The sequence below is a fragment of the Corythoichthys intestinalis genome, chromosome 19, assembly GCF_030265065.1.
Source record: "Corythoichthys intestinalis isolate RoL2023-P3 chromosome 19, ASM3026506v1, whole genome shotgun sequence".
NCBI classification, from domain to species: domain Eukaryota; kingdom Metazoa; phylum Chordata; class Actinopteri; order Syngnathiformes; family Syngnathidae; genus Corythoichthys; species Corythoichthys intestinalis.
In genome coordinates this window covers 22,314,109-22,340,715 of record NC_080413.1, presented here as the reverse complement: position 1 = coordinate 22,340,715, position 26,607 = coordinate 22,314,109, and the positions used below count along the sequence as shown (strand labels likewise).

Here is a 26,607-nt window from a genome sequence, read left to right as displayed (position 1 = left end):
TATGAAGGGAATTAACTAAAAAACATGAGGGTCACTCCAACACTACACAAAATTTTATGTAAATTTGACTATTGCAAAACATTGTACTGTGGGCAAGGCAAGTTTGAAACCCCTTCTCTACATGGGCAATTCCATATACTACAGCCCTCAGCTTGACTCAGCTCTGAAACAGTTTTTCCCAAATAGTGGACAATCCACCAGCGTTGTTTTTGTCAACGATGATGATAACGAAAGTATTTCGTCAACAAACAATTTTACCATACTTAAGGTTAGGTTAGCAGCACCCAAGGACTCACAGAGCAATGTTTCTCATTTTAAAAATAACATAATCACTTACTAGTACCAGTATACATTAATAACTATTTATTCATTAACAAATGTATATGTGAATTAATGTTAAGTAATGTATTATATATATTATATATCATAACCTAACCTTAAGTATGGTATTATTTCACGTGCACGTACCTCCTAAGTATTACTTAACCCTATTTAACTATTACTGAATGTTTTTTGGACCCTTATTGTAAAGCGTAGCACACGTATCCCTTAACTAAGAAATTATAAATGCTTAAGTTCCCCCCTCTTAACCTTTATTAACCATTACTGAATGCTTTTTGGACCCTTATTGTAAAGTGTAGCACATGTGTCGCTTAACTAAGAAATTATAAATGCTTAGGTTAACAAACCCTAATCCTAAACCCTAACCCTATCCCTATATAGGCCTATATATTTTTTTAATTTTACCAAACTATTAGTTACTGTCTGGTTATGCATTAACTAATGCATCAACTAATGCATTTAACTCATGTTATTTAATATATTAATAAATGTTGGATAAGCAATTATATTAATTATTGTAATATTACTTAAACATTAGTTATTGTCTTAAAATGCATTAACTAATGTTAATTAAGGGACCCTTATCGTAAAGTGTTACCAGTTATACTTGTACAAACTGTGGTCCTATGCAAAGATGCCAACAAAATATGTACCGTACTTACTTTTCAGAGAAACCCTCTCATTTTGCTAACCATTCACAACTATGGAACAAGCGACAGAAACAGATCCCTCTCCTTCTGTCGCATCAACCGCAAAGCCTTCGTCAACTAACATCCAATTCTCTGGTTCCCATGGCAACCCCATCTTCCATTCCCATGGCACCTGCCTGCTGTCTGCCAGACACATAGCGGCATGACACTGACACATGAGGTGAAAGAGAGAGAGAAGGACAGAGCGAGAAAGAGGGGAAAGCCCATCCGCTTTTTTCTTTAATCCTGTGGGAGAGCTTTGTTATCATGTCAACATGTCATTTCGATTAAAGACGCTCATTAAAGTATATAGTACAGTACATAGTATATAATTTGAAATGTACTTTGATTTATAGCCAATTATCTGTTTTGAGACATGTTGCAATGACAAGTGTTTTACGTGGAGTTGAAGTGTTGCAACATGGCTGATAGTGTGTAAGTGTAGAGTATGTGTGTGTATACGTACTTTAGGTGTGGGACAGGAAGCGGTCGAGAGGCGCGAGGTGGCCTGTGCGCGGGGCGACTCCGAGGGCGTGGTGCTGAGAGAGGCCGTGTCCCTGGGTAACACTTGTACACCCCGTGAGATAATAGAGTCCGGGATCTGAGATCACATATGCATATGCACACACCAAAACCTACATTATATGCTGATGGAGAAAACAACATCCTACTACTAGTATTTAAAAAAATATATTTGTTTGTTTAATTTCTTTTCCTAGCAAGAATAAAAGCAGATGATTTCAGTTCCAGTTGACAACCAAAACAGCAGAACTTACAGAGGAATAAAAAGTCTCTGATTAATTGATGGGTAAAGACTGATCTTTTTTTTTTTTTTTTTTAATTTCATGCTGTGTGGAGATGTGTGTGATGGTGAGTACAGATTTTTTTTTCCACGCCAGAATTTTCACTGCATCAATATTTAGATATTTTGCAGCTCATGGTTCCGCGACGTCTGCTTTGTTCTTCACGATGTTTTTTTTAAATTAAAAATTTTTTTTTTTGGTTTTACAGTCCAATTATACGTGATGTTATTCACAGGTGAGTAAACACTATTTGCATAAATATTAGTGTTGCTTCAATACCATTTTATGGCTTCCGATACCAGCGGTTGGAAACTACTCAAAGAGTACATATTGTGCAGCATTGGCACATTACATTTTAGTACTCCCTGACGTCATTTCAGTGCGGTATCGGTATGGCAATATAACAACATACAGTAGTATGAAGAAGTATCTGAGCCTTTTGGAATTTCCCACATTTCTGCATAAAATCAACATTAAATGTGATCTGATCTATGTCAAAATCACACAGATGAAAAAACTGTGCTTTAACTAAAACCACCCAAACATTTATTGGTCTTCATATTTTAACGAGGATAGTATGCAAACAATGACGTAAGGGGGAAAAACAAGTAAGTGAACCATCATATTTAATATTTTGTGGCCCCCCCTTTGGTAGCAATAACTTCAACCAGACGCTTCCTGTAGCTGCAGATCAGTCTGGCACATCGATCAGGACTAATCTTGGCCCATTATTTTCTACAAAACTGCTGTAGTTCAGTCAGATTCCTGGGATGTCTGGCATGAATCGCTGTCTCTAGGTCATGCCACAGCATCTCAATGGGGTTCAAGTCTTGACCTTACTTCACAGTGGGGATGAGGTGTTGAAGTTGGTGAGCTGTTCCATTTTCCTCTACACATGACATTGTTTAGGATATTGTATCAGGATATTGTTTTGACATTTTTGTTGTTACTCCCAAACAATTCAACTTTGGTTTCATCAGTCCACAAAATATTTTGCCAAAACGTTTGTGGAATGTCCAAGTGCCTTTTTGTGAACATTAAATGAGCAACAATGTTTTTTTTAGAAAGCAGTGGCTCCCTCTTTGGAGTCCTCCCACGAACACAATTCTTGGCCATAGTTTTACATATAGTTGATGTGTGCACAGAGATATTGGACTGTGCCAGTGATTTCTTTAAGTCTTTAGCGGATACTCTAGGGTTTGTTTTTACCTCTCTGAGTATTCTGCACTGAACTCTTGGCGGCATCTTTGGTGGACGGCCACTCTTTGGGAGAGAAACAACAGTGCCAAACTCTCTCCATTTGTAGACAACTTCTCTGACTGTCGAATGATAAACATCCAGACTTTAGAGATGGTTTTGTATCCTTTCCCAGCTTTATAAAAATCAACAATCCTTGATTGCAGGTCTTCAGAAAGCTTCAGAAAGCTTTATGCACATCAGATGCTTCTCATTAAGACATTTCTTACCAGGTGTGTGTTTTATAGTGGGCCGGGCAGCTTTAAGCCACTCATCAGTGTTTGGGCACACACCCATCTTAAAATGTTTGGTAAAAATCAGTTTCAATTGCTTTTTAAGTCTCCTTAGGCAGAGGGCTCACTCACTAATTTTCCCCTCTTCTGTCATTGTTTGTGTGCTATCCTTATGAAAATATGAAAACCTATAAATGTTTGGGTATTTTTAGTTAAAGCAGACACTGAGGAATTCTACAAGGTTAAGATACTTTTTCATACCACTGCACACACTTTGCTTACAATGTTACAATATGTCAAAAATTGTGACTCACAGGACTTAAACAAATAAAGACAATTACAAAATATGGATGTTGCTACGTGGAGGTGGGGTGTCTTACCAACATCCATTAGTGACTTTGGTGAGGTGAGATGTTAGCCTGACAAAAGAGCGCTAAAGCAGGTTCCTGGGTGCAACGAGGCAGGATGATGGAAATGGAGCGATGTTGCGTGTCTTATGTGTGGACAAAAACACAGAATGTAAACACACACATGCAGTGTATGATGTATAGTACATGATAAGCCTGAACGATATATCGTTTAAACATCGCCATCGCGATGTGCGCGTGCGCGATTGTCCCATCGCAAGCACGTGCGATAGTTTTTATTTTTGTTAATCCACATACGCCTTGCTTTCTGCTGCACAGCCTCACACCCTCCCTCTCCCAGCCCTTTGTTCCTCGCAGTCACTGCGGCACTTGCTTATTAAAGTTAACGATGGCTTTGATCTGGCCAAAGAAGCAGACTTCACACGGGCATCTGTCAATCATTGTTTAACTTGTTAAACAGTTTCTGCAAGGAAGCCGCGCTGGAATGAATGTGTGTGTGGAGACGTTGGAGGCATATAAATGCCAGAAGTGATCATGAGGAAATTTCTACATGTCACTCCAAGAGTTACAGCTAAGGTAGATAAACAGAAGCATTTAATAAAGCCAAGCATTTATCTACTACAGTACTTTATTCTTGTTAAAAAATGATTTGGTTGGACAGTTATGTTTAAAACTAATCATAATTATGACATTTGAAGTGCTTAAAAACCATTTATTTTTAACCATTTTTTAAATCACTTTGGGGGAAAAAGTGAGATAAAAACATGTTTTATATGTATCTCTTTCCAATGCTAAATCTGAATAAATACATTGAGCACAAAAAACACACACAAAAAAAAAAAAAAAAAATGGGGGGGGGGGGGGGGGGTGCGCTACTTTGCGGTTTTTAACTTGTCGCAGCGGGTTCTGTTCCCCATTAACCGCGAAAAACGAGGGATCACTGTACACTTTGGTGATGGTGAGTCATCCTAAGTCTTTCCAAACAGCTATTCAAGTCATCTAGTGAAAATTTCTTTAACAAAAAAAAAAAAAAAAAAAAAAATATATATATATATATATATATATATATATATATATATATTTTTTTTAATATCGCAATATAATATCGCAACATATAGCAAACCCCCCAAAAAATCGCAACAGTAGTTTTTTCCAAAATCGTTCAGGCCTAGTACATGATGATTTAATATCAACTACTTTGTTCCTAATTCCATCTACTTTGTGTGCAGAAATTCCTTCAAATCTAAATAGTCTATAATGGAATTGAAGTTGAGTCATCTGCATTTATAGATGAGCGGCCTCCTCGGTTAAACGCTTTAAATAGTGTAATACGGCAAAGTTTGATAACAATGAAATAATTTGTGGCATGCTTGTTCATGAACTCATTCAGAATTTATTCAGGAATATAAATAATACCATAGAGTGGCATGAAAAAGTTTTAAAACTGGCTCCCTATTCAAGTTATTTTTCATGCCACTGTAAACAAAAATAAATAAAAAAAAATTAATAATATGGATGGTCAGAGTTAACAATTGATTGGGCACATGATTTTAAGGTTGTGTATCAACCTGTGTTTTTTAATGATAGTTAATCTTTCCCCCCTAAAGTCCTACCTTATTTTATTTTTTAACTTTTACAGATACAAACATATTCCGCCCCTCACCCCTCCAAAAATCTGTTAATGATGAAATAAATCCCAAATATGTAGTTAAATATTCACTTTCAATGAAATGTGTGACAGATCAAGTGGGACACTTGGCAGTGCTACAATTTGTCTTGTGAATAAAAAAACTACCATAAATTAAAGAGAAATGATTAAAAAAGTGTACTTTTTATAATGTCCAACAAAATTCATGCAAGTCTGCTGATGTGTTCCAGTTTTCATGGTTTAAATTGTCTTCATGGAAAAACGACATGGTAGACAGAAAATAAACTATCCCAACATTCAATCTTCTGTTCCCTTTATTCATACCTTGGCAGCAATGGATGCTGCAGTGATATGAGAGGAGGAGCTGTCCTCCGTAGATGCCACGCCGCTGTCCTTTTTCTCCTCATCGTCATCCTCGCACTGCACGCCCTTGTCCTCCGTCTGACGCCGTGGCGAACTGTTGGGCGGCGGCGAGAGAGGCGGCGGCGGCGATGGCAGGTCCTCCAGCTCGTCCGCCGCCTCCTTAACCTTCACCACGGCGTCACGCAGAAGGTCGATGGCGTGCGGCAGCGCCGGTAGGATGAACTGGAAGCATTCCTAAAATTAAAAAAGAAATTAAAATATTGTACATAGCACTTTATCTTTTGCAAACATATATGGTGTTTCTTATCATATGTTAGCATTATGCTAGCAGACATGGGTAGGACAAAACTTTATGGTTCATTTGATTTGGGTATGTGTGTCAGTTTCACTGTGAAATTCAACCAGGAGTGACAAACAATCTGTTGAACAGTTGTACAATGTTATTTTATAGTTTCTCCATAGCACAGATTTTCAAGTATTGCAATTGCAGTGGGGCAAATAAGTATTTAGTCAGCAACTAATTGTGCAAGTTCACCCACTTGAAAATATTAGAGTGGCCTGTAATTGTCAACATGGGTAAACCTCAAACATGAGAGACAGAAACAATGTGGAAAAAAACCCAGAAAATCACATTGTTTGATTTTTTAAGAATTTATTTGCAAATCATGTTGGAAAATAAGTATTTGGTCAATACCAAAAGTTCATCTCAATACTTTGTTATGTACCCTTTGTTGGCAATAATTGAGGCCAAACGTTTTCTGAAACTCTTCACAAGCTTTTCACACACTGTTGCTGGTATTTTGGCCCATTCCTCCTTGCAGATCTCCTCTAGAGCAGTGATGTTTTGGGGCTCTCATTGGGCAACACGGACTTTCAACTCCCTCCGCAGATTTTCTATGGGGTTGAGACCTGGAGACTGGCTAGGCCACTCCAGGACCTTGAAATGCTGCTTACGAAGCCACTCATTTGTTGCCCTGGCTGTGTTTTTGGGATCATTGTCATGCTGAAAGACCCAGCCACGTCTCATCTTCTATGCCCTTGCTGATGGAGGGAGATTTTCACTCAAAATCTCTCGATACATGGCCCCACTCATTCTTTCCTTTACAGAGATCAGTCGTCCTGGTCCCTTTGCAGAAAAACAGCCCCAAAGCATGATGTTTCCACCCCCATGCTTCACAGTGGGTATGGTGCAATTCATTATTCTTTTTCCTCCAAACAAGAGAACCTGTGTTTCTACCAAAAAGCTGTATTTTGGTTTCATCCGACCATAACAGATTCTCCCATTCCTCTTTTGGATCATTCAAATGCTCTCTAGCGAACCGCAGACGGGCCTGGACGTGTATTTTCTTCAGCAGGGGGATACGTCTGGCAGTGCAGGATTTGAGTCCCTGGCGGCGCATTGTGTTACTGATAGTAGCCTTTGTTACTGTGGTCCCAGCTCTCTGCAGGTCATTCACTAGGTCCCCCAGTGTGGTTCTGGGATTTTTGCTCCCCGTTCTTGTTATCATTTTGACGCCACGGGGTGAGGAGGGAGTTGAAAATCCGTGTTGCCCAATGACAGCCCCAAAACATCACTGCTCTAGTGGAGATCTGCATGGAGGAATGGGCCAAAATACCAGCAACAGTGTGTGAAAAGCTTATGAAGAGTTACAGAAAATGTTTGGTCTCCCTTATTGCCAACAAAGGGTACATAACAAAGTATTGAGATGAACTTTTGGGATAGACCAAATACTTATTTTCCACCATGATTTGCAAATAAATTCTTTAAAAAAATCAAACAATGTGATATTCTGAGGTTTTTTTTTTTTTTTTTTTTGCCACATTCTGTCTCTCATGGTTGAGGTTTACCCATGTTGACAATAACAGGCCTTTCTAATATTTTCAAGTGGGAGAACTTGCACAATTAGGGGTTGACTAAATACTTATTTGCACCACTGTAACTGAGACACTATTATGGTGGAAGATTTTGGTAGCAGCGGTTCCTTTTTATCAATTTTTTTTTTTTGACATTGACACGTTTTTAAAACGATATCTTGATTCTTTTTTTTTTTTTTTTTTTTTGTATCACCATATATCACCATTTCGATATTTTGTCACACCCCTACAGTCCACAGTGTTGTGTCTGCCTTTTTGCCCAAAGTCAGAGGAAGATATATTGTATAGAACCCTCTATTATTATTTTTATTTATCACAATTTAGCACAATTAGTGGTTGACTAAATACTTATTTGCTCCACTGTAGGTGTGGAAGATACTGTATCTACTGTTGGAAATAATGTATTAGGGAGAGAGGAAGCTAGCCTCTAATGTTTATTTACAGGAATAGCAGAACTGCTCTTGGTTCAGTGTGAAGTAACTTTGAGCACATTTAATGATCCAAAATTGACTCATTATTTCCAGAAATGAAAAATTCCCAACAAATATCTCATGATTCACTCCTTACATAACCATTTCTATCACATTACCAAATTATGCTCAAAGGAAGAAAATTAGTTTGTTCTTTCAGATATACAGTATATGTTTTAATGTACAAAGTACAGATGTTTAGACAAGTTTCCGAGGTACTTCCGCTTTACTTCCGCAAGTCTGCTCGCAACTTCCGTTTTAGAATTTCTCTATTCAAAACAACAGTGGAGCTGGAGTAACATTACTCATCAAAATACCTTTAAAAAGACAATTTAGACATACTGCATCCATCTGCCATCATCACAACAAAGGAGGACAACATGTTTATGAAGAACAGATGTGGAACCAAGCTCGTGCTACCACAAAGACCGGGTGTTTTTGTAGCCATGTTGCCGCTGTGTTATGGAAGGCATGTTCTTCCTATCCCTGCATTTTCATGTGTCAGGTGCTAAAAAAAACACTAAATCTAAAATCTTGCGCATGAAACGACTTGTTGCCTTTGATATTGTTATTGTGATGATGATTGTAATTATGATGATCTTTAATATTATTTACTACAACCACTGTATATGCTGCTAGCCTGTTGCTAATCAGTACGTGTTGGATGGTACAGTTATGTCAAAGCATAAATGCAAGTGTTACAAGTTTGTTGTTAGTTTGTTTACAGGTGGAAAACGCTGTTAGGCAAGGGAAGACAAGTTAATTTGCCTCACAACAACACTTACTGTACGGTGATGGACATACCGTATTGGCCCAAATATAAGACGGCCCTGACTATAAGACGACCCCCTCTTTTTCAAGACTCAAGTTTGAAAAAAGACTTTCTGAACCCCAAATGAATTTTTATACAGAAAATAATTACAGTACATCTGAAACAAATGATTATAACAATATATTTGAGGGTAAAAGCATGTTATTTTGCCTCATTCAAATCTTAATATCTGAACATTTAAATATGTAAACTAAAGTGCAATCACATTTGTAAATGAATGGCTTCTGGTTTTTGAAAAGTAAATAAACCAATCTATTGTGATAAAACAACAAAATTGCAATAACTGCATTTACCATCAAAGTGAGGTCTAACTGTAACTGTAGTCTTGAAACAAATCTGAATAAGGAAAAACATTGCAATAAAATAATGCAAACTGGTTAAACTTGAGAGTAGCTGAGATCTGTCATGACAGAACATTACTCATCAAGTTCAGCATTTGCTTCAATATTATCTGGCGCCATCTAGCGTCGTGAATGGGTATAATGTCTAAACCCCGAATATAAGACGGCTCCTACTTTTTCAGTCTTATTTCAATGCAAAAAATAGTGTCTTATATAAGCCCCAATACGGTATATTGAGACTACAGGTGTTATACGTGGGGGCGGCTGGGAGACGGTGGCTCAGCTCGCTTGCGTTGGACTGGTAGCTCGATCCCGAGATCCAAAAACGAGCTTTTTAACTGCAGCAACTTTAAGATACGCTATTGGAGCTGGAATTACCGAGGACAGTAGGAGAAAGCCCGTCTGGAGGCCGTAATGTCGGGAGAAAGTTTGGCGAGGCTCCGGGGCTCTGCTGTCCGGTATCACATTCTCGTATGCTATTTTTCTAACAAGTTTATAAATTGTGATTTATTGACCTCTTTTGAACAAGCACCAATCGTTTTAAATAAAATGAGAAATCAATTATGTTTTCCAAATGTTTTATTGCGATCAATATCTGCAATAAAAAAAAAAAAAAAAATGACATACTATTTTTGGTTATATGTACATACCTTGTAGCATTTCCTTGTAACAACAAAATCCGTGTCATTCCTTCTGCATTCAGCAAATGTTAATATTATTTGTAATGTCACCTCATTTTGGTCACTCAAGTGGCCGGCGTATCAATCTACACCTCACGTCAACACATGCTGACAGGTCGTTGTAATTTTGTCCACGAATAATCCAAGAAGTGGTACGAGTTCACGCACGGCACAGAACGTCTCAGAGCCTCATCTACATCGTGCTGAATCCATTTTTGAGGATTCCGTGGGTTCCTCTGGTTTGATTTAGCAATTTTAACTTTGTCAATACACTGCTTACTTCAACCGCAATTCATGTTGTTCTTTCTACACCGGAAGTTCGGAGCAGACATTTTCCAAGATGGCGCCGCCCATATTTCGCTCAGGAAACTTGTCCATAAATTACCACATTTTCACGAAATATCATCACCTTCTTAAATATTTGCTCTGATACTTTAAAAAGAATTGAAGCACCAAACAGAAATCGGAAAAGTACTGAAAATCTCTGTGTCAGTGTGCCTTTGGCTCCTCCACTATGCTAAACGTTCCATTCTCCTCTCTCACGAGACAAGAGCTAATGTGTGAAATTATTTATCTTCTTGTATATTTTAAGCACTGAAAAGATACATTATTAATCAAGCCAAAGCCATACTGTAGCTACAAGTATTGCAAAACAGGCTTCAACTACATTCATTTCTCACTGTAGTCTTATTAGCAGTCATGATGAATGTGACCTTGATTTAAAAAGGGTGTTGTCTGGACATTTGTGAAAGAAAGAAGAACTGTCCTGTCTGGAGGTAAAGGAGTACAGACAGTGTCAAAACCCTGAAGATGTTCCTCCGCATGCATTTTGTACTTTCATGGCATGCTGAGGTGTCTCTGAGCACCTCGGCTTTTTCCTGGAGGTGAGCAACTGTCAAGAACACTAAAGAAGAGAATCCTTGGATATACTGTATTGCCAGTGAACTAAATGCTGGCTCAAGCACGGGGACGTTGAAACAGCAGAGGAGAGCACTGATTTTACAGGATTTCCAATTTTAATTATGGTACACATAAAACATTGATCCTTTGCAGGCATATACTGTAAAGTACATACTCCTTAAAATACGATAAGTTTACTTTGCTTAAAGGAACCCTCGTACTTAACGACTTGTAGGCTCTAGTAAGCCACAGTTGTTCTCTTTTACTAAAATATGTCATTAAAAACACATAAAATATTGCAATTGATTAAAAAATCTATAATATTTAGTACATGTTTTGACCTACGGAGGGCGCCTTGTTTCGGGGTTATGACGTATGGAGGTAGGAATCTTGAGGCACCTTACGATTCGATTACGATTACGATTCAGAGGCTACGATTCGATTATAAATCGATTATTGATGCACAACCCCACCCACCTAGCTATTAGCTGCTTTTAATATTTCATACATTAGTTACAAAAATAGTACAAAAATCCTCTCAGGCTTTAATAAAGTGCTATTTCAGTGTCAAATTAACAGTTCAAAACATTAAATAAAACATTCAAGTCCCCTTTCCGTATCAGCAGCTTTATACTACCGTAATTTCCCCGAATATAAGGCGCACCCGTGTATAATGCGCACCCCAAATTTACTTGTAAAATATAGGGAAAATTATTGTACCCGTTTATAACGCGCACCCTAATTTTAGCACCAATAAACAGAAGAATACAAGAAAACAGAGCTCGTGTACAGATACAGAAATGTCATTTTACTGACTGGTGAAACACAGCAGAAGCATAGCACATTGATAGTTCAAAACATTACCATAAACTGACAATATTTACGGTAATAATATGATTTGACAACTTCTCCAACTTACCAGAATTGAGGAGAAAACAAAACAGATGTGACTTTTCTTTTAAAGGCTGCTGAATAACTTTCATCATGATGAATAAATGTTTCTTCCATGGATTGATACGGTAAAATGAAAGTGAGAACGTGAGTCGGAAATCTGTGAGAGCTCATCGCTGTCAACACGACAGTAGCAATAGGAACTATTGTTATTTGGGTTTGAGTTTCCCGAGGGACAGATATAGTTGACGGACACGGGAAGTGTGTGCTTACGTTTGTTATGGTCCGACTTGCGGAACTGCAAGAAACGTTGACTCAAATGAGTTCAAGAAACTAAATTTTGTGCTTTATGAAGAGTGAAAAAAGCAGAATTTAACACAGATGAAATAATTCGATCAATCAGAGTGAAGTATTACCGAAACAAAATTGTGACGTCACGTACTGTAATGGTCGGCAGCGGGTCGCCGCATACGTTTCTTCAACACAACGTGGCCGTGTCAATGAAAAAAAAATCGGTTTTTATTTATATATATATATATTCAGTATATTTCTGTTTCCATCCATGTACCCGTTTGTAATGCGCACCATGATTTTACAAGTTGATTTTGGGGAAAAAAAGTTCGCGTTATATTCGGGAAATTACGGTACATTCAATGAATTTAATGTTGTGAATCAACCGTTAAAGTTGTTAAAATTGCTCCTGTTATTCCATAATTTCCTTCTGTCTACTTTTGACATGTGAAAGTTTTAAAACTGTTTCATCATTAAAAGATAGATTCAAGTCAAGATTTTGCCAATTTAGGAGTATTTTAGATAGGAATTTAATTAAGGTTCGCTCAGAAAGTTCACTACAACAGAGCCTTCCTGAGAAGTTTACTGCTTTAAAACGGCGGCTTTCTACGAACGCCGGCGAGTTTGTCATTTCGCATCCAGTTCTCTATACATGTGCTAACGCTGCCAAGTCAGTCATTTCGCATCTAGTTTTATATACATGTGATATCTTCCGTAGCATCATGTGGGTGCAGTTTGTGGCAGCGTAGGCGAAGTTTGTGGCAACTGGGCGTTGTTTGTAGCGGCTGTCTGCGTTTTTTTATCTAGCTGCATGAGTTGTTGTGGATGTTTACTCTCGGTACGTTCCTCATTGCGTCTCGAAGACCGCGCTGACGGTATTTTACTTCCGCTTTACTTGGGCATATTTAAATAATCGGAATATGGATGTTTGTGAATCGTTCTCGAAACTTCAGCGGCCGAATCGTGAATAATCTAAAAATCGGAGATTTCATACGTTTAATGACGTACGGTAGTTTGTCACTGTTGCTAGACAAACACTGCCGGTGTTCTGCAATTCCTTCCTACGCGGCGAGACGTCCAACACATGCGCACATCGGTTAAAAGTGGCGAGTACTAACTATGTGTGTTTTTATAGAGTGTTTTTTATATATTTTTTTGCATGTGTTTCCCTCTCATACTTTTAAGCATTGTGTTTTCTTGTGGTAGCTTTAAAGTAAATTGTTGATCTGTTGACCACAATAGTCAAGTAGCTTATTTAAACCCCCCTTGTTTGATATTACTACATTTAAGTATTTTCTTAAGGCATCATAAATACATTCTGTCTTTATGTTCTAAACGGACGATAGTACTTTGGGTGTCAAATTCGCCTCTTGTACAACATTTCGCCGGTGCAGCACATTTTGGCAGAACATTGGTTTGTCTACTCTTGTCTCGTCTCATCCCGTCTTTCCTGTTCATTTTGCTTTTGCTGCTCGTTTTGTTTTGTCATGCTCATTATTGTTCCTCTCTGGTTCAAACTGACAGGGCTGAACAGATGACATGTTTACTACTTACAACTTAATTAGGTCGTGGATTACCATTTACAGTGTAGATGATGTAACAGAAATGTACTTCATTCCATAATGTTATTTTGTAATGGCTAGTAAAGGGAAAGCCCGACAACCATAGAACCAGAAATTGCGCTTATTGAGACACAGGAAAACATCTGGCTGCTCAATTTAGCATGGGCAATATAATTCATTAACTATCTGCTACATGAAACAAATTTCCCAAGCAGATGCTACCACATATAGCATGAAGTCGACAGCATAATGGCTAACAGCATGCCCTTTTTTATGAGGAATCCTTGCAATGATCAAAATTTGACGCGAGGCTGCATTTACATTAAGTGGGTAGGCTAAAAAGCAATGTAACATCACCAGTCTGTCCAGTGTATCTGGTTGTTGCTGGGGCTCATTTGGGAATAAGTTAATCAAATTAGGCGTCTAATTGGAGATTAAATTTATACACTCACGTTGGCCATGATTTATATGTTGGATGAATAGCAACATACACAAGTCTACTGTACACACACATAAACACATAAACCTCCATAACACAGATAGGTCAGACATCAAAAAGCATGTTTATTTCATATTACATGCGGTATTTAATGCTCCTGGATGAAATGGACCGCTTGAATGTGTGTGGAAGCAATCGATATATTATATTTATTCAATTTTTTGAATCCCTCGCCATAAAATGAATGACTTCCGGCTCCAGTCTCGGGTTGAGGAAGAAGGCGAATGTGACGTCAGCGGTAGAGATTAGCTTCACAATTTTTTTGCGTCACGCCAGCCCAATGTGCTGCAGGCTTTTGTTGCTACACCAGGGAGAGTGGTGTGAGACTTTTTGGATTTCCAAAAGATCCTTGATCACCACGATGGGCAAAACAAGTCCGACAACTGAGAAAACATTGGACGGACAAGGAAGTGAGTAAGCTTTGTGTTTTATATAATGTCAAATACTGAGATCATGGCAAATGTTTTAATAAGGAGGCGGCTTGCATTTTGTGGGTGATAGTACTCCTCCTGTATTGTTTATATTTTCGGCGTTTCCCCTTCTTTTCCCGTTGACAAGAATTGCCTGCCCGCCGGGGCGCAGCAGAACGACGAGCCGTAACTCGCTCGCTGCCGGGAGCTGGATGATCGGTGAAGGCTGTCACCCTCATGTGTGACATTAGTCGGGGTAGTTTTGTGTGATTTTTTATTTTCGAAAAGCGAAAAAGATTGGAACAGCCACTCTGCGGTCATTCTTCAGCTGCTTCCCCACCACCGAGCACTCCTGCTGCAGCAGGGAAATGACGAGCCGAAACTTGCTAACCGCCGGGGGCTGGCCCATCGGTGGTGACAATTAACCCTACCGCCATCTGTGACATGAGATAAGGTAGTTTTGTGTGATTTTTCGTTTTCGAAAGGCGTGAAAAAGACTTGGAAAAGCCGCTCGGTTCGGGTTAGCATGTCGGCTAGCTGTCACGCCTCCTGTTTTGTTTACGCTCTTTTCTCCGTCTCCGAAGCTGGGCAGGGAAATGACAAAAGCCGGACTAATGCCGGTGGCATAAAATACTGTTCGTGAGGTGGAAGAAGTTGACAGTTTTGACCATTATGCGGTAATTTTGCCCTGTCGTACTGAACATATGCGTTTTAAATATTTCATATTCCATTTAGCACAAGGCTGTTATTTGTCATGATCATACCAATTATGTAGCAATTTGGGGAAAAACTTAAAAGGATAAAAAGAATATCCTGTAAAAATATTGGAGCAGACAGATTGAAACAATGACATTTTGCTGTCCTCTGTCGCATTTGCCTCATTCTGAATCTTCCCCCTCAATGTGCTGAATTCTAAATCAGCTGAAACCATGACCCTGCCGACATCATCATCTAGCTGGGGACGCTAGAGAACTATAATGACAGGCGGGGCTAAACGGCAGATTAAAAGACTCATTTCTTGTCATCTGCGCTTTGCCAAATTGTTGTATATAGTCGAATAGGCTCAAAATATGATTTAATTTCACATTATAATGCTATTTAAGACTTTTTTTATCCTGTCACAGGCACTTTAAAGTCAGTCATATGCATATGCATCAGTACAACGAAAATTATGCCGAATGATAAAAGCTACATAGCCATCACTAACATGCATGGCTTTGTCTGGCTTGGCTTAGCTGGACCTTTGTAATCAGTGTAACGAAACCTTACAATGCGCTGCTTGCGCTATTAATTTTAACTACAAGTTGATGAAGGAGACGCTAATATGCCAGTAAATCATTGGGGAAGGGCGGAGTCAGTGAATAAAAGCAATAGTAAGAAATCAATTGGGAGGTGTGTGCGTGTGTACACGATACACACAGATGGTGTGGTCAGCACAGTGGAGAGTGTTGGATGAAGGGAAAAAAATACAGACGAGTGGGAGGAAAACACGTTCTCACACACACGCATATGAGATATCACAGGCAAAACACCAGCCCACACATGTACTGTGATCTATGCCTTTGAAGATAACAGTCAATGAATCTGTCCAGTGAACACGCAAGACTCATTCACACGTGCTCTTAAAATCTATATAAAGTTATTGACTTGAGCAGGATAGACACATACCATTAATCGCACTGAAATTGAGCATTCTGACATGCTTTTCGATCAAAGTCAGCAAATGGCTGCTCATCAGATAAGTCTTCCCTCGGATTCAACGAGAGAGAACAGTTGTTTGCATGCTTGACTCTCTAAATATCCCAAACAACTACAATGTTCTTTATCACCATTTTGTAGCATCTTTACAGTGCAGTAAAAAAGCCCTTGTATCATCCTACCTGGGAGCCTTTCTTGCTTCCTGGTAGGTTAATGATTAGTGTCTTCCCTCGTATTCCGCATACAGGTCTGCAAACACACATACATGTCAGAAATGTTTACTACGCCCTAATAGGAACGACAGCTAACTACACTGTAACAACTTTTAAACTCTGAGATATTCCTAAACATAAAATTGGTATAGTTATTTTTCTAATTTACAAAAAGTGCATGTGTAGTTTCATTGCATCCCTGGAATAATGCCAATAATGTAAGTTGCCCCAAACACACTAATATTGATGCAAACATAACTCTCTTGGCACAGGTAATGAAGAAAGACAGCTAAAAAGTCTTTCTGACCTGGAGAGCATGCCTAGTGGTGTGACGTTGAGAGATCCCATCAACATCGCCAGCGACATCCCCGGAGCCTCACGCTCGATCACCTCCTTAGTGGCCTGGAGAAATGACATTATTATAGACGGATCATTATTTAGCTCTCTGTGTATGCATCCCAAGTCTGCAAAGATTTAAGCACAAAACCAATCCACATAGGCTAGGTTCATACTGCAGGTCTTGATGCACGAATCCGATTTTTCCGACTCGAGTGAGGCATTAACTTGACGGTCTGAACGGCACCAGTCGCATAGAAGTGGACCATCTCAAATCCGAGCTGAGTTACTTTCATATGTGGCTTAAATCGCTCTGGACCACATTTTTCCAGAATGTGGCGGCGGTCTAAACTGTCAAGTCTCCCAAATTGGAATTTATGCAATTACGTCAGCAAAGAGTGAGAGTGGCACGCAAGACAGCACCGATGTAGCTGTTCATTAGCGTTAGCGCCTCGCTTGAACTCGGCTTTTACTATGCAGGAGGCGGGCTTGACCACAGTCATAAAAAAATACACGGCCGTGACGCAGTTGATAGCTGGAGTTTTCCTTGGACCGAAGGGGCAGCGGTTCGATTCCCGGCTATGACTGCCCACTGTCGAAGTGCCCTTGGGCAAGGCACTGAACCCTAATTTGCTGCCAGCAAATGGCAGCAGTACCATTGGTGTGTGAATGTGTGCATGAACAGGTAAATGTGAACTAATGTAAAGCGCTTTGGGCATGGTAACCATGTAGATAAATGCGTTATATAAGTACTGTCCATTTACCATTTAGAAAAGGATAAGCCTGACAATGCTCAGTTTCTTACTGTCTGCCAAATGAGCAATATTTCAGTATTGCTTTCATGGCTGAGTCAGGGCAAACTGACGCACACATGACGCACATTATGTGTGTGTGTCATGCATGTACACTGCGTAGTTATTTGTTTTGATGCTTCTGCGCATGCGGGTCAGTTTGCTCAGCGCGTGTTGGACTGCGAATTAGTGCGAATGCATAATACTTTAAATGGCTCAATGGACAAACGCAGTCTGAACGGGCACGCCCTAAAAAAACAGATATGACAAAAAAATCGGAATTGTGCATTAAGACCTGCCGTATGAACCTAGCCTTAGAGTTCATTTTATTAGACACCCCAAATATGTCACTTGAACCTCTTTCAGATTATATCACGCCAAATTTCCCTGTAAGGTGGCGCAGGATTTACGGTACCTGTGTCATGGCTTTCAGACATGGGGAGATGTACCGGGAATTACCCGGGTTGGACACTTTCAGACTTGTCCCGTGTTGGCGACTCGGTGCTCTCTGTGCGGAGATGGCGGGGGACGGGATTTTATAAACTGGACATTACGTCATTTTTAGTTGGCATCGGCAACAAAATAAACCACACATTTCTGAAGATGGACGATGGACTGTCTCTTCCTCGGCTCTAAGAACCAGTAGCAATTTAATTTTGTCATGTTTCCAGTTTAATTTTGCTAGCTTTCAGTTTGCCATGTTGATAGTTGCGATGTTTCTTTAGCCCTTTTCATATTACGGTGAAGAAGGAGGAAATGATGATCAGCCCATCATGATATTTAGCCTTCGCCCTGTGACCCGGGAATCAAACGGCTGCTTTCACCCATTCCACCTCCCGGGTAAGTCCCGGACATTACTAGGATGCGATCCGGTTAATGTCTGTGTCAGTCGACCCGGAAAATTGCTTTCAGACATGAAGGCTATCCGTTTAAATCCCGGGATTTAACCGGAGTTCAGCGTATGTCTGAAAAGGGGCTTTCGAATCAGTAACAAGAAGGAGTCATATAAGTATTATTAGTAATATTACCCGTAACATACTTCCTTTTCAAAATCTAGACTTCCCCTCCTTGGTACTCAACATTACCAACATGTACATTTTAGCTAAGAACAAATGCGCACCTGGTAGAGATGTTAAAAATTGCAGTTCAGTGACCTTTAAACATTCATTTTACAATTCCACACCATCTACTTCTTTTTTCTTGTGATGAAAAACCTTACACGACCTCCCAATCGTCATCACTCACTCACAATCAAGATTGATTAAATCTTTAAAAACAATCTGGGCATGAGCATGTTCCTTAGCCGGCCTCTAATTAAACAATAATGATACCTACGGTTTCTTGTACTGCAATACTTTCTTGTTTTTCACCACATCAGCTATGTTTTTTTTGTCTTTAGATATTGAAAAACTGATGGAAATCCAAGATCGAATTTGGTTTCCTACACCAGATGTGTGATGTGTGTGTACTCTCACTTGCCCTTGACTTGAGTGACACTTCAAATGCACCGATAACAAAGAAGAAGATGGGATAAAAGAGAGAAAGGAAGAAATCAGACTTTGAAAGGAGATGAGTATTATGAGCCTGGATTTAGGAGAGGGAGAGAGAGCAAGAGCTAGTGAGGGAGAGCGAGAGAGAAAATGATACAACGAATAATTAATAATGATCAATTTACCCAAGTAAAATGCGCAAAGACAGGTAAGACATACAATTTTTAGACTTAAAAGATGAACTAGCATTATCAACGTCAAAAATATAAGGCTAATGTGCTAATCACTACAGTGATCCCTCGTTTTTCGCCGTTAATGGGACCCCCCCACACACAATAATCGAAAAATCCTGAAGTATAAACGGTGCTTATTTACATAAAAAAATAAAAATAAAAAAATAAATATATATACATATATATACACATATATATGCATATACATATATATATTTGTATGTTTGTTCAATGTATTTATTCAGATTTAGCATTGGAAAGAGATACATATAAGACATATTTTTTCACGTTTCCCCCCAAAGTATATTTAAAAAAAAAAAAAAAAAATATATATATATATATATATATATATATATATGTATGTATATATATATATATATATACTGTAACAAATGTTTTTTAAGCATTTCAAATGTAATAATTAGGATAGGTTTTAAACATGTTACTGTCCCATCGAATTATTAAAAAAAAAAAAATATCGTAGAATAATGCTTGTCTATTAAATGCTTCATTGAGTGAGTCCACTGAAATCCGCTCAAGCTGCTCACTTACACACAACAAGTTGCCACAGCAAGTGTTTAACAAGCGAAACAATGATTGACACATGCAGCGCCTTGAAGTTCTGGCTTCCAAGCTTCTCTGGCAAGATCAAACCTTAACGCCTGTCAATCATCGTTAACTTTAACAAGCAACTCCAGTGTACTGCCTGACCAAGAAAAGCAGCAGGAGGAAGAGTGAGAGATTACATGATTGGATCGGGACAGCGCTGTAAAATACTGTGTTTTTTTTTTCTTTTAAATTGGGGGGGAAAAAAATTCGCGATGTACTGAGGGCGCCAAGTTTAAAGCGCGAAGTAGCGAGGAATAACTTGCTGACACTTTTCTACAACATTCTAATTTCCTGAGTATGCGTTTAAATTAATATAGGATGGTTTGTGTGGAACCTGAATTTACCTGGAAGCATATTAGAAATACATTTATTCTGCTCGCAAAGTTAATAGTATGTCTGCTTTAAACTTAAAACCAAACATATTTACATAATAGTGGCACCTATTCATTATTATGCATTTAATTTACAATCTTATCTGTTAGGTTAATGGTAGTGAAGCAACGATTAATCGATCAACTGGAGTAATTCGATTAGAAAAAAAACCTCGAATCAAATGTTGCTGCTTCGAGGATTCATTAAATTAGAGTGGCGTTGTACTGGTTTGTTTTGAAAGTGTTGGCATGTAGTTTTATTCATTTGGGTGGATACACCTCCCTCGAGTGGCAACAGTGAATATGACACAACTCACTTCCCATGGCTGAATCCAGCTGATCCCTGCCAAGACCAACATAAAGTAAGCTGTTGTTTGCGCATCAGTGAATATGACACAACTCATTTAACATGGCTGAATCCAGCTGCTCACTGTCAAGACCAACATAAGGTAAGTTGTTGTTTGCGCTAATATGTTTTTTATGCATTCGTAATTTAATTTAAAGGTATATTTAGCAGTTTGAATGATTTGTTAAGAGTGTTGAAAAAAAAAAAAACACGTTAGCATTTTATAGCATTTAAGTTAGCGGAATCCTGCTACGCCAGTTCGCCAATTGTTCTTTTGTTGTACTTAGATCCTCATTTATTTTTTTAATACCGCATTTTAATGTAGTTCTAAGTGCATTTATTGCTCTTATGAAATGAAAGTGCAATTCTGCATAGTTTGAGGAAAAACCTTATTTACAATTTTATTTTGTATTTGCATTTAATGCACTTTTGAAAGTGCAATCTTAACAAGCCTTTGTTATACATCTCGTAAAATTGATTCTTCACACATTAAATGTTCCTCATCCGATTACTCAATTATTCAGACTAACTAGTTGATTGATTAATCGATTACTTAAATAATCGATAGCTTCAGCCCTGGTTAACGGCAAATTTAATTGTCTTATATAAGATGACACAAACAAACCAGTAAAACAAGCACAAAGCAAAGCAAAATAGCTAAATTTGTTCATTTTAAAATTGCCTAAGAAATCTCATCACCTGGGTGTGCATGAAGTATACCAAATAGCAGCAAGAATATAATCGGTGAAAAACGTTCATACTACAAGGTGTGTCAGATAAATTACAAGATAAAGACTTCAAATCCAGACAAATTTCTCTCTAAGTACAAGGTGTATCCCCAGTTGCGCCTAAAGTCAGCTCGGATAGATTCCAACAGCGACCCTGATCATTATTGAAATTGGACAGATGGATTAAAAAAGGCAAACTGTTGTTGCTTGTGTAATTCTTGCATCTGTGGGTTAGTGTAAACGCGGAGAAAACAAGAACATTCTAGAAGGTTTTCATTATGAATAGAACCCAATTCAGTCACATGATGCGTGGTAAACCCTTGAATAGCGCATGGAGATGAAGAGATTTATTTGTCGACAGGGTTAAATCAGATACAAGGTATTATCAGACAACATGTACACGTCTCCTCTACTCCCATCTCCCATCTTGCCTTCCTTCCAGGAAGATTGCTGCTGTCTAACGTGATTGATGAGGGCCAGTGATACTGCTGAAGCTCAGCTATTGCCAAATTACGTGCGCGGGCGTTTGGGTGTGTGCGAGTGAAAACGAGGACATTGTACAGGCTAGCACACTATAGTGCAATGTGCTTAGGTTTTGATTAGCAAAATAGTTCACGTGAAGCTTCGAAAGTCAGTGTAATTTATATTTCTCATAGAGGACATGTTATAATGTTGTGCTGACAAATATACAAAAATAAGTCATAAGAGTGCTAAACAATATGAACCCTTTCATGCATGAATTACGTCTAGCACCGTCAATGACATGCAATGAGTCAATTTTTATATTTATATTAAAAAAAAAAAACAAAAAAAAAACAACTTTAGACTGTTACTAGGGATCGCAACCTGTTTCTGTTTTTATTTTTTTTAAATGGCTTTACAAACATTTTATTAATTTAGAAATTTATTTATAATTACCGTATTGCTACGAATATAAGACGGCCCTGATTATAAGACGACCCCCTCTTTTTCAAGACTCAAGTTTGCAAAAAGACTTTTTGAACACCAAATTAATTCTTATACAGAAAATAATTACAGTACATCCGAAACAAATGATTATAACAATATATGAGAGAAAAAGCATGCTATTTTGCCTCATTCAAATCTTAATATCTGAACATTTAAATATGTAAACTAAAGTGCAATCACATTCGTAAATGAATGGCTTCTGGTTTTTGAAATGTAAACAAACCAATCTATTGTGATAAAACAACAAAATTGCAATAACTGCATTAACCATCAAAGTGAGGTCTAACTGTAACTGTAGTTTTGAAACAAATCTGAATAAGGAAAAACATTGCAATAAAATAATGCAAACTGGTTAAACTTGAGAGCAGCTGAGATCTGTCATGACAGAACATCACTCATCAAGTTCAGCAATTGCTTCAATAATATCTGGCGCCATCTAGCGTCGTGAATGGGTATAATGTCTAAACCCCGAATATAAGACGGCTCCTACTTTTTCTGTCTTATTTCAATGCAAAAAATAGTGTCTTATATAAGTTTTTTTCCTCTTCGTTGGGAATTTTATGGCTGGTGCGACTTATACTCAGGTGCGACTTATAGTCCGAAAAATACGGTACTTGATTTTGATTTCTAATTTGAGGTAATGACCACGCTGTGAAAGACCTGGAACCTACCATCTAGAGGGGGGATATTTAAGGGGTAAGGGGTAGTTTTTCCACTGCTTATTGAAATGCACATTAGTTGATTTACTATTTGGTGTTATTCTATGTAATTTTTCCATTTGTTGTTATTTAATTAAATTGGTAATATTTGGTTTATTTGTTACCATAAATCTCCCAAGTGGATGTTTAGAAGAGTCCGTCCTTATTTAAATGGCCACAGATATGTGTCTGGAGGTCAGTTTGCCTGTTGTTAAATTGACCTCTTTTATGTCGGGCCCAAGAAATTTTGTTGAAAGCTGTTTTTTTGGGACTTTATTAAATCGAATTTTCTCCTAAACTGAAACACCAGTGTCCAGTGTACAGACATGAGAGCAGAGAAACTTACAAAACAAAACAAAATAAATCCTGTTTTTGGATGAGACCAACTCCCCCCACAGAATCTTAAATGTGTCCTAATTTTGACTTTAAGCTTCATGTATCATTTTATAGATAAATGAAATGAAAATGTTCAAAAAATGTTGGTTCCATTTTTAATGCTGACAACTACCAAACAAATGTAAGCTCCCAGACATCATACAAATACAAAAAAATATATCCAGGAAATGTTGACACGCATGTACTGACACCTGCTAGCCATTATCTCTTAATTGCCTACAAGATCCCACATTAAGAAATATTAAAAAAAAAAAGAGAATCAGTAAGGATTTGACTTCAGCCTCTTTATTTCCCACAGGACCATGGGGCTAATTACACTGTATGTTAATCATTGCTCAGACAGACACACACATACACACACGGCGCGCACACGTTTGTGTCAGCAAAATGCTAAAAAGATGGAGGCAAGTCACAAGTCGTTTGTCTGTCTTTTCTACTTTGAAACAAAAGCGTAATGGTATTAGTTTTAGTGGAGATGGTGCTCTAAATTTGCACAAAACTTGCATGAATGACATCACGTGAGACATCAGGATACCTCGGAGTTCAGCTAATTTTTGACATTTGGGTGTTGTTTTTTTCCCGGCACTAAAGTTACTGGCATTGAATTGAACATTGAATTTCAAAGTGTTACGATATGTCATCCCATATTATTAAAACATTGTTTTCTTAGTGTGATTTTCCATCCAGCCATTTTCCATACTGTTCATTAGTGTTATGGTTAGCTGGAGTCTTTGATAAGTGACGTTGGGACAATCTTCAATAAAACTAACATCCAGTACACACTTTTGGAATGTGAAAACTCCATACTTGACGGCCAAACTCAATATTACACGCCAAAACCTCCTTGATTCAAGCCAAACAAATCCGTAGTGTACTACAGCGGTACAAGAACAGATTGTGTGATGTTTGCTGTATTTTAAACAACATAATCCATGTTCTAACGACAATGAGAGCAAACCCACCTCTGGTGTGACGTCTCTCGGAGCAAAGCCGGTACCTCCGGTGGTTAAAATGAGGTTAAGCTCCTTTTCATCACACCAGTCCACCAAAGTTTCCTGTTGTTACACCAGCGCGCACACGGTTAAGACAAAAGTATGTGAAGGGAAATTACTGCAAATAATGTGATGGACGCCGGATACAGTATACCTTTATTTCATCTATTTCATCTGGCACTATCTTGTATGCCACAATCATACCACCCAACCTGAAAGAAAGAAAAAAAAAAGTGTCAGTGAATCATAATTCTGTCTCAATGCAATCTATATTTCATTGGCTGCGATGATGATGTTGTCTCTGATAAAACTGCTAATCCGCTTCGCTGTACATTATCAGAGCTCATATTACATGAAACACATATGACCCTAGGGCTGGGCGATATGGCCTTAAGTACGTATCACGGTAAAATGAGCAGATTTACCTCGATAACGACAAATGACGATACATTTGCTCAAAGCGGACTGTTGTATAATTTGAAAATCTGAATCAATGAAATACAAATCAACTGTTTCTCGTTGATTTATTTACCAGCTTTCAATTTAACATATTTTACAATTGTACATGCAGTCTAAACATTAAGTATATACAAGGGCTGTCAAACGAGTAAAATTTTCAATCAGGTTAATCACAGTTAAAAAATTAATTAATCGTGATTAATCGTAATTAATCACAATTAAACCATCTATAAGATATGCCATATTTTTCTGTAAATTATTGTTGGAATGGAAAGATAAGACACAAGATGGATATATACATTCAACATACTGTACATAAGTACTGTATTTGTTTATTGTAACAATAAATCAACAAGATGGCATCAACATTATTAACATTCTGTTAAAGCGATCCATGGATAGAAAGACTTGTAGTTCTTAAAAGATAAATGTAAGTACAAGTTATAGAAATTTTAAATTAAAACACCTCTTAATGTTTTCGTTTTAATAAAATTTGTAACATTTTCAAACAAAAAATAAACTAGTAGCTCGCCATTGTTGATGTCAATAATTACACAGTGCTCATGGTGCTGAAACCCATAAAATCAGTCGCACCCAAGCGCCAGCAGAGGGCGACAAAACACCAAAAAACACATGTAACAAATGGACGTGACACTGTGCTGTCATTTTAATCTGTTTAAGCGGGGCATGTGCGTTAAATGCATCAAATATTTCAACGTGATTAATTAAAAAATTAATTACTGCCCGTTAACGCGATCATTTTGACAGCCCTAATTATTATTGCTATTTATATATTATCATTCCCGATTTTTATTAATAATTAATTTGTTTTGCTCTATGTAATTGCTATTTGCAATAGTACCAGCAGCATTTATTAAGGATTTAGTGCAGGTTTTCGGGCTGTGGAACGAATTAATTGAACTATAATGTATTCTTATGGAAAAATCCTGCTTGACATATGACCATTTCTACTTGCAAACAAGGTCCTGGAACAAATTAACTTTGCATGTAGAGGTAACACTTTCACATAAGAATACATTATAATTCCATTAATTCGTTGTCCAGCCCGAAAACCTACACTAACTCCTTAAAGTGTGTGGAAGCGATAGTATGTTGAGGTACCAGTGTATTTGGGGGATTGGGGCCTGAGAAAGCTGCTGGATGGAAATCCACTGATGGCGTGTTGAGTTCTATAGAGGTCAGGGTGGGCCAGATTCTATGTAGGTGACGTCACTTCACCCCCACTCCCCTTTAGACCCACCCTGAATATCCTGGTAGCTCTGACAAAGGACTCAGTTTCTCGCAATAACTCAGAGATTCAGCACTAAATTATTCTCCACTTGTGCAAATGTTTTCAGCTCTTATCTTCAAACGCATTTCATGAAACAAATCATCAAAATGACTGGAGTGTCCCTTTAAATGCAAAAATTAAAATATGCAGTTTTAGTAAAGAAAACTATAAGAATGAGACAGGGGAGAGAATAGCCAGAATGCCCTTGAACATCCTCTCCTAGAAGGACTTTCCGCAGGATAACTTAATGAAGAAGCTGCTGCTGTCAAGCCCTGGCGACCTCCTGTGGTCAAATGGAGTAGGACATTTCAGCCCCCCCAAAACAGAGGCTCAAGGTGAGGGTAAAGGCTCAGCGTTGACAATTCTTATGTAACCCCATTGCTTTTTTTTTTTTTTTTCCCCAAGAGGAATGCTATTTTTAGAAGCGATTTGCATCATGCTTTCCCTCTGTGACAGCCACTTAAACGATCCCTCCCAACTGTGAAAACATTCATTTTTAAGCCTTTTTACCCACTCACACAGGTTGACATGACACATGCAAAAGTAAAATCTGCG

At 38.2% G+C, this 26,607-nt stretch overlaps 1 protein-coding gene across 8 annotated transcripts in view; it reads right to left on the bottom strand.

Moving 5' to 3' along the window:
- Positions 1-26,607, bottom strand: part of gphnb (gephyrin b) — a 213,056-nt gene that overhangs the window by 92,252 nt on the left and 94,197 nt on the right. For all 8 annotated transcript variants that reach the window (XM_057822148.1, XM_057822150.1, XM_057822151.1 and 5 more), the window contains exons 3-8: positions 24,457-24,514; positions 24,273-24,365; positions 16,651-16,745; positions 16,314-16,380; positions 5,644-5,916; positions 1,498-1,632 (exon numbers count right to left, since the gene is read on the bottom strand). In XM_057822148.1, coding sequence (XP_057678131.1) covers positions 1,498-1,632; positions 5,644-5,916; positions 16,314-16,380; positions 16,651-16,745; positions 24,273-24,365; positions 24,457-24,514 — 721 coding nt within the window. The remainder of the gene's footprint in view (positions 1-1,497; positions 1,633-5,643; positions 5,917-16,313; positions 16,381-16,650; positions 16,746-24,272; positions 24,366-24,456; positions 24,515-26,607) is intronic.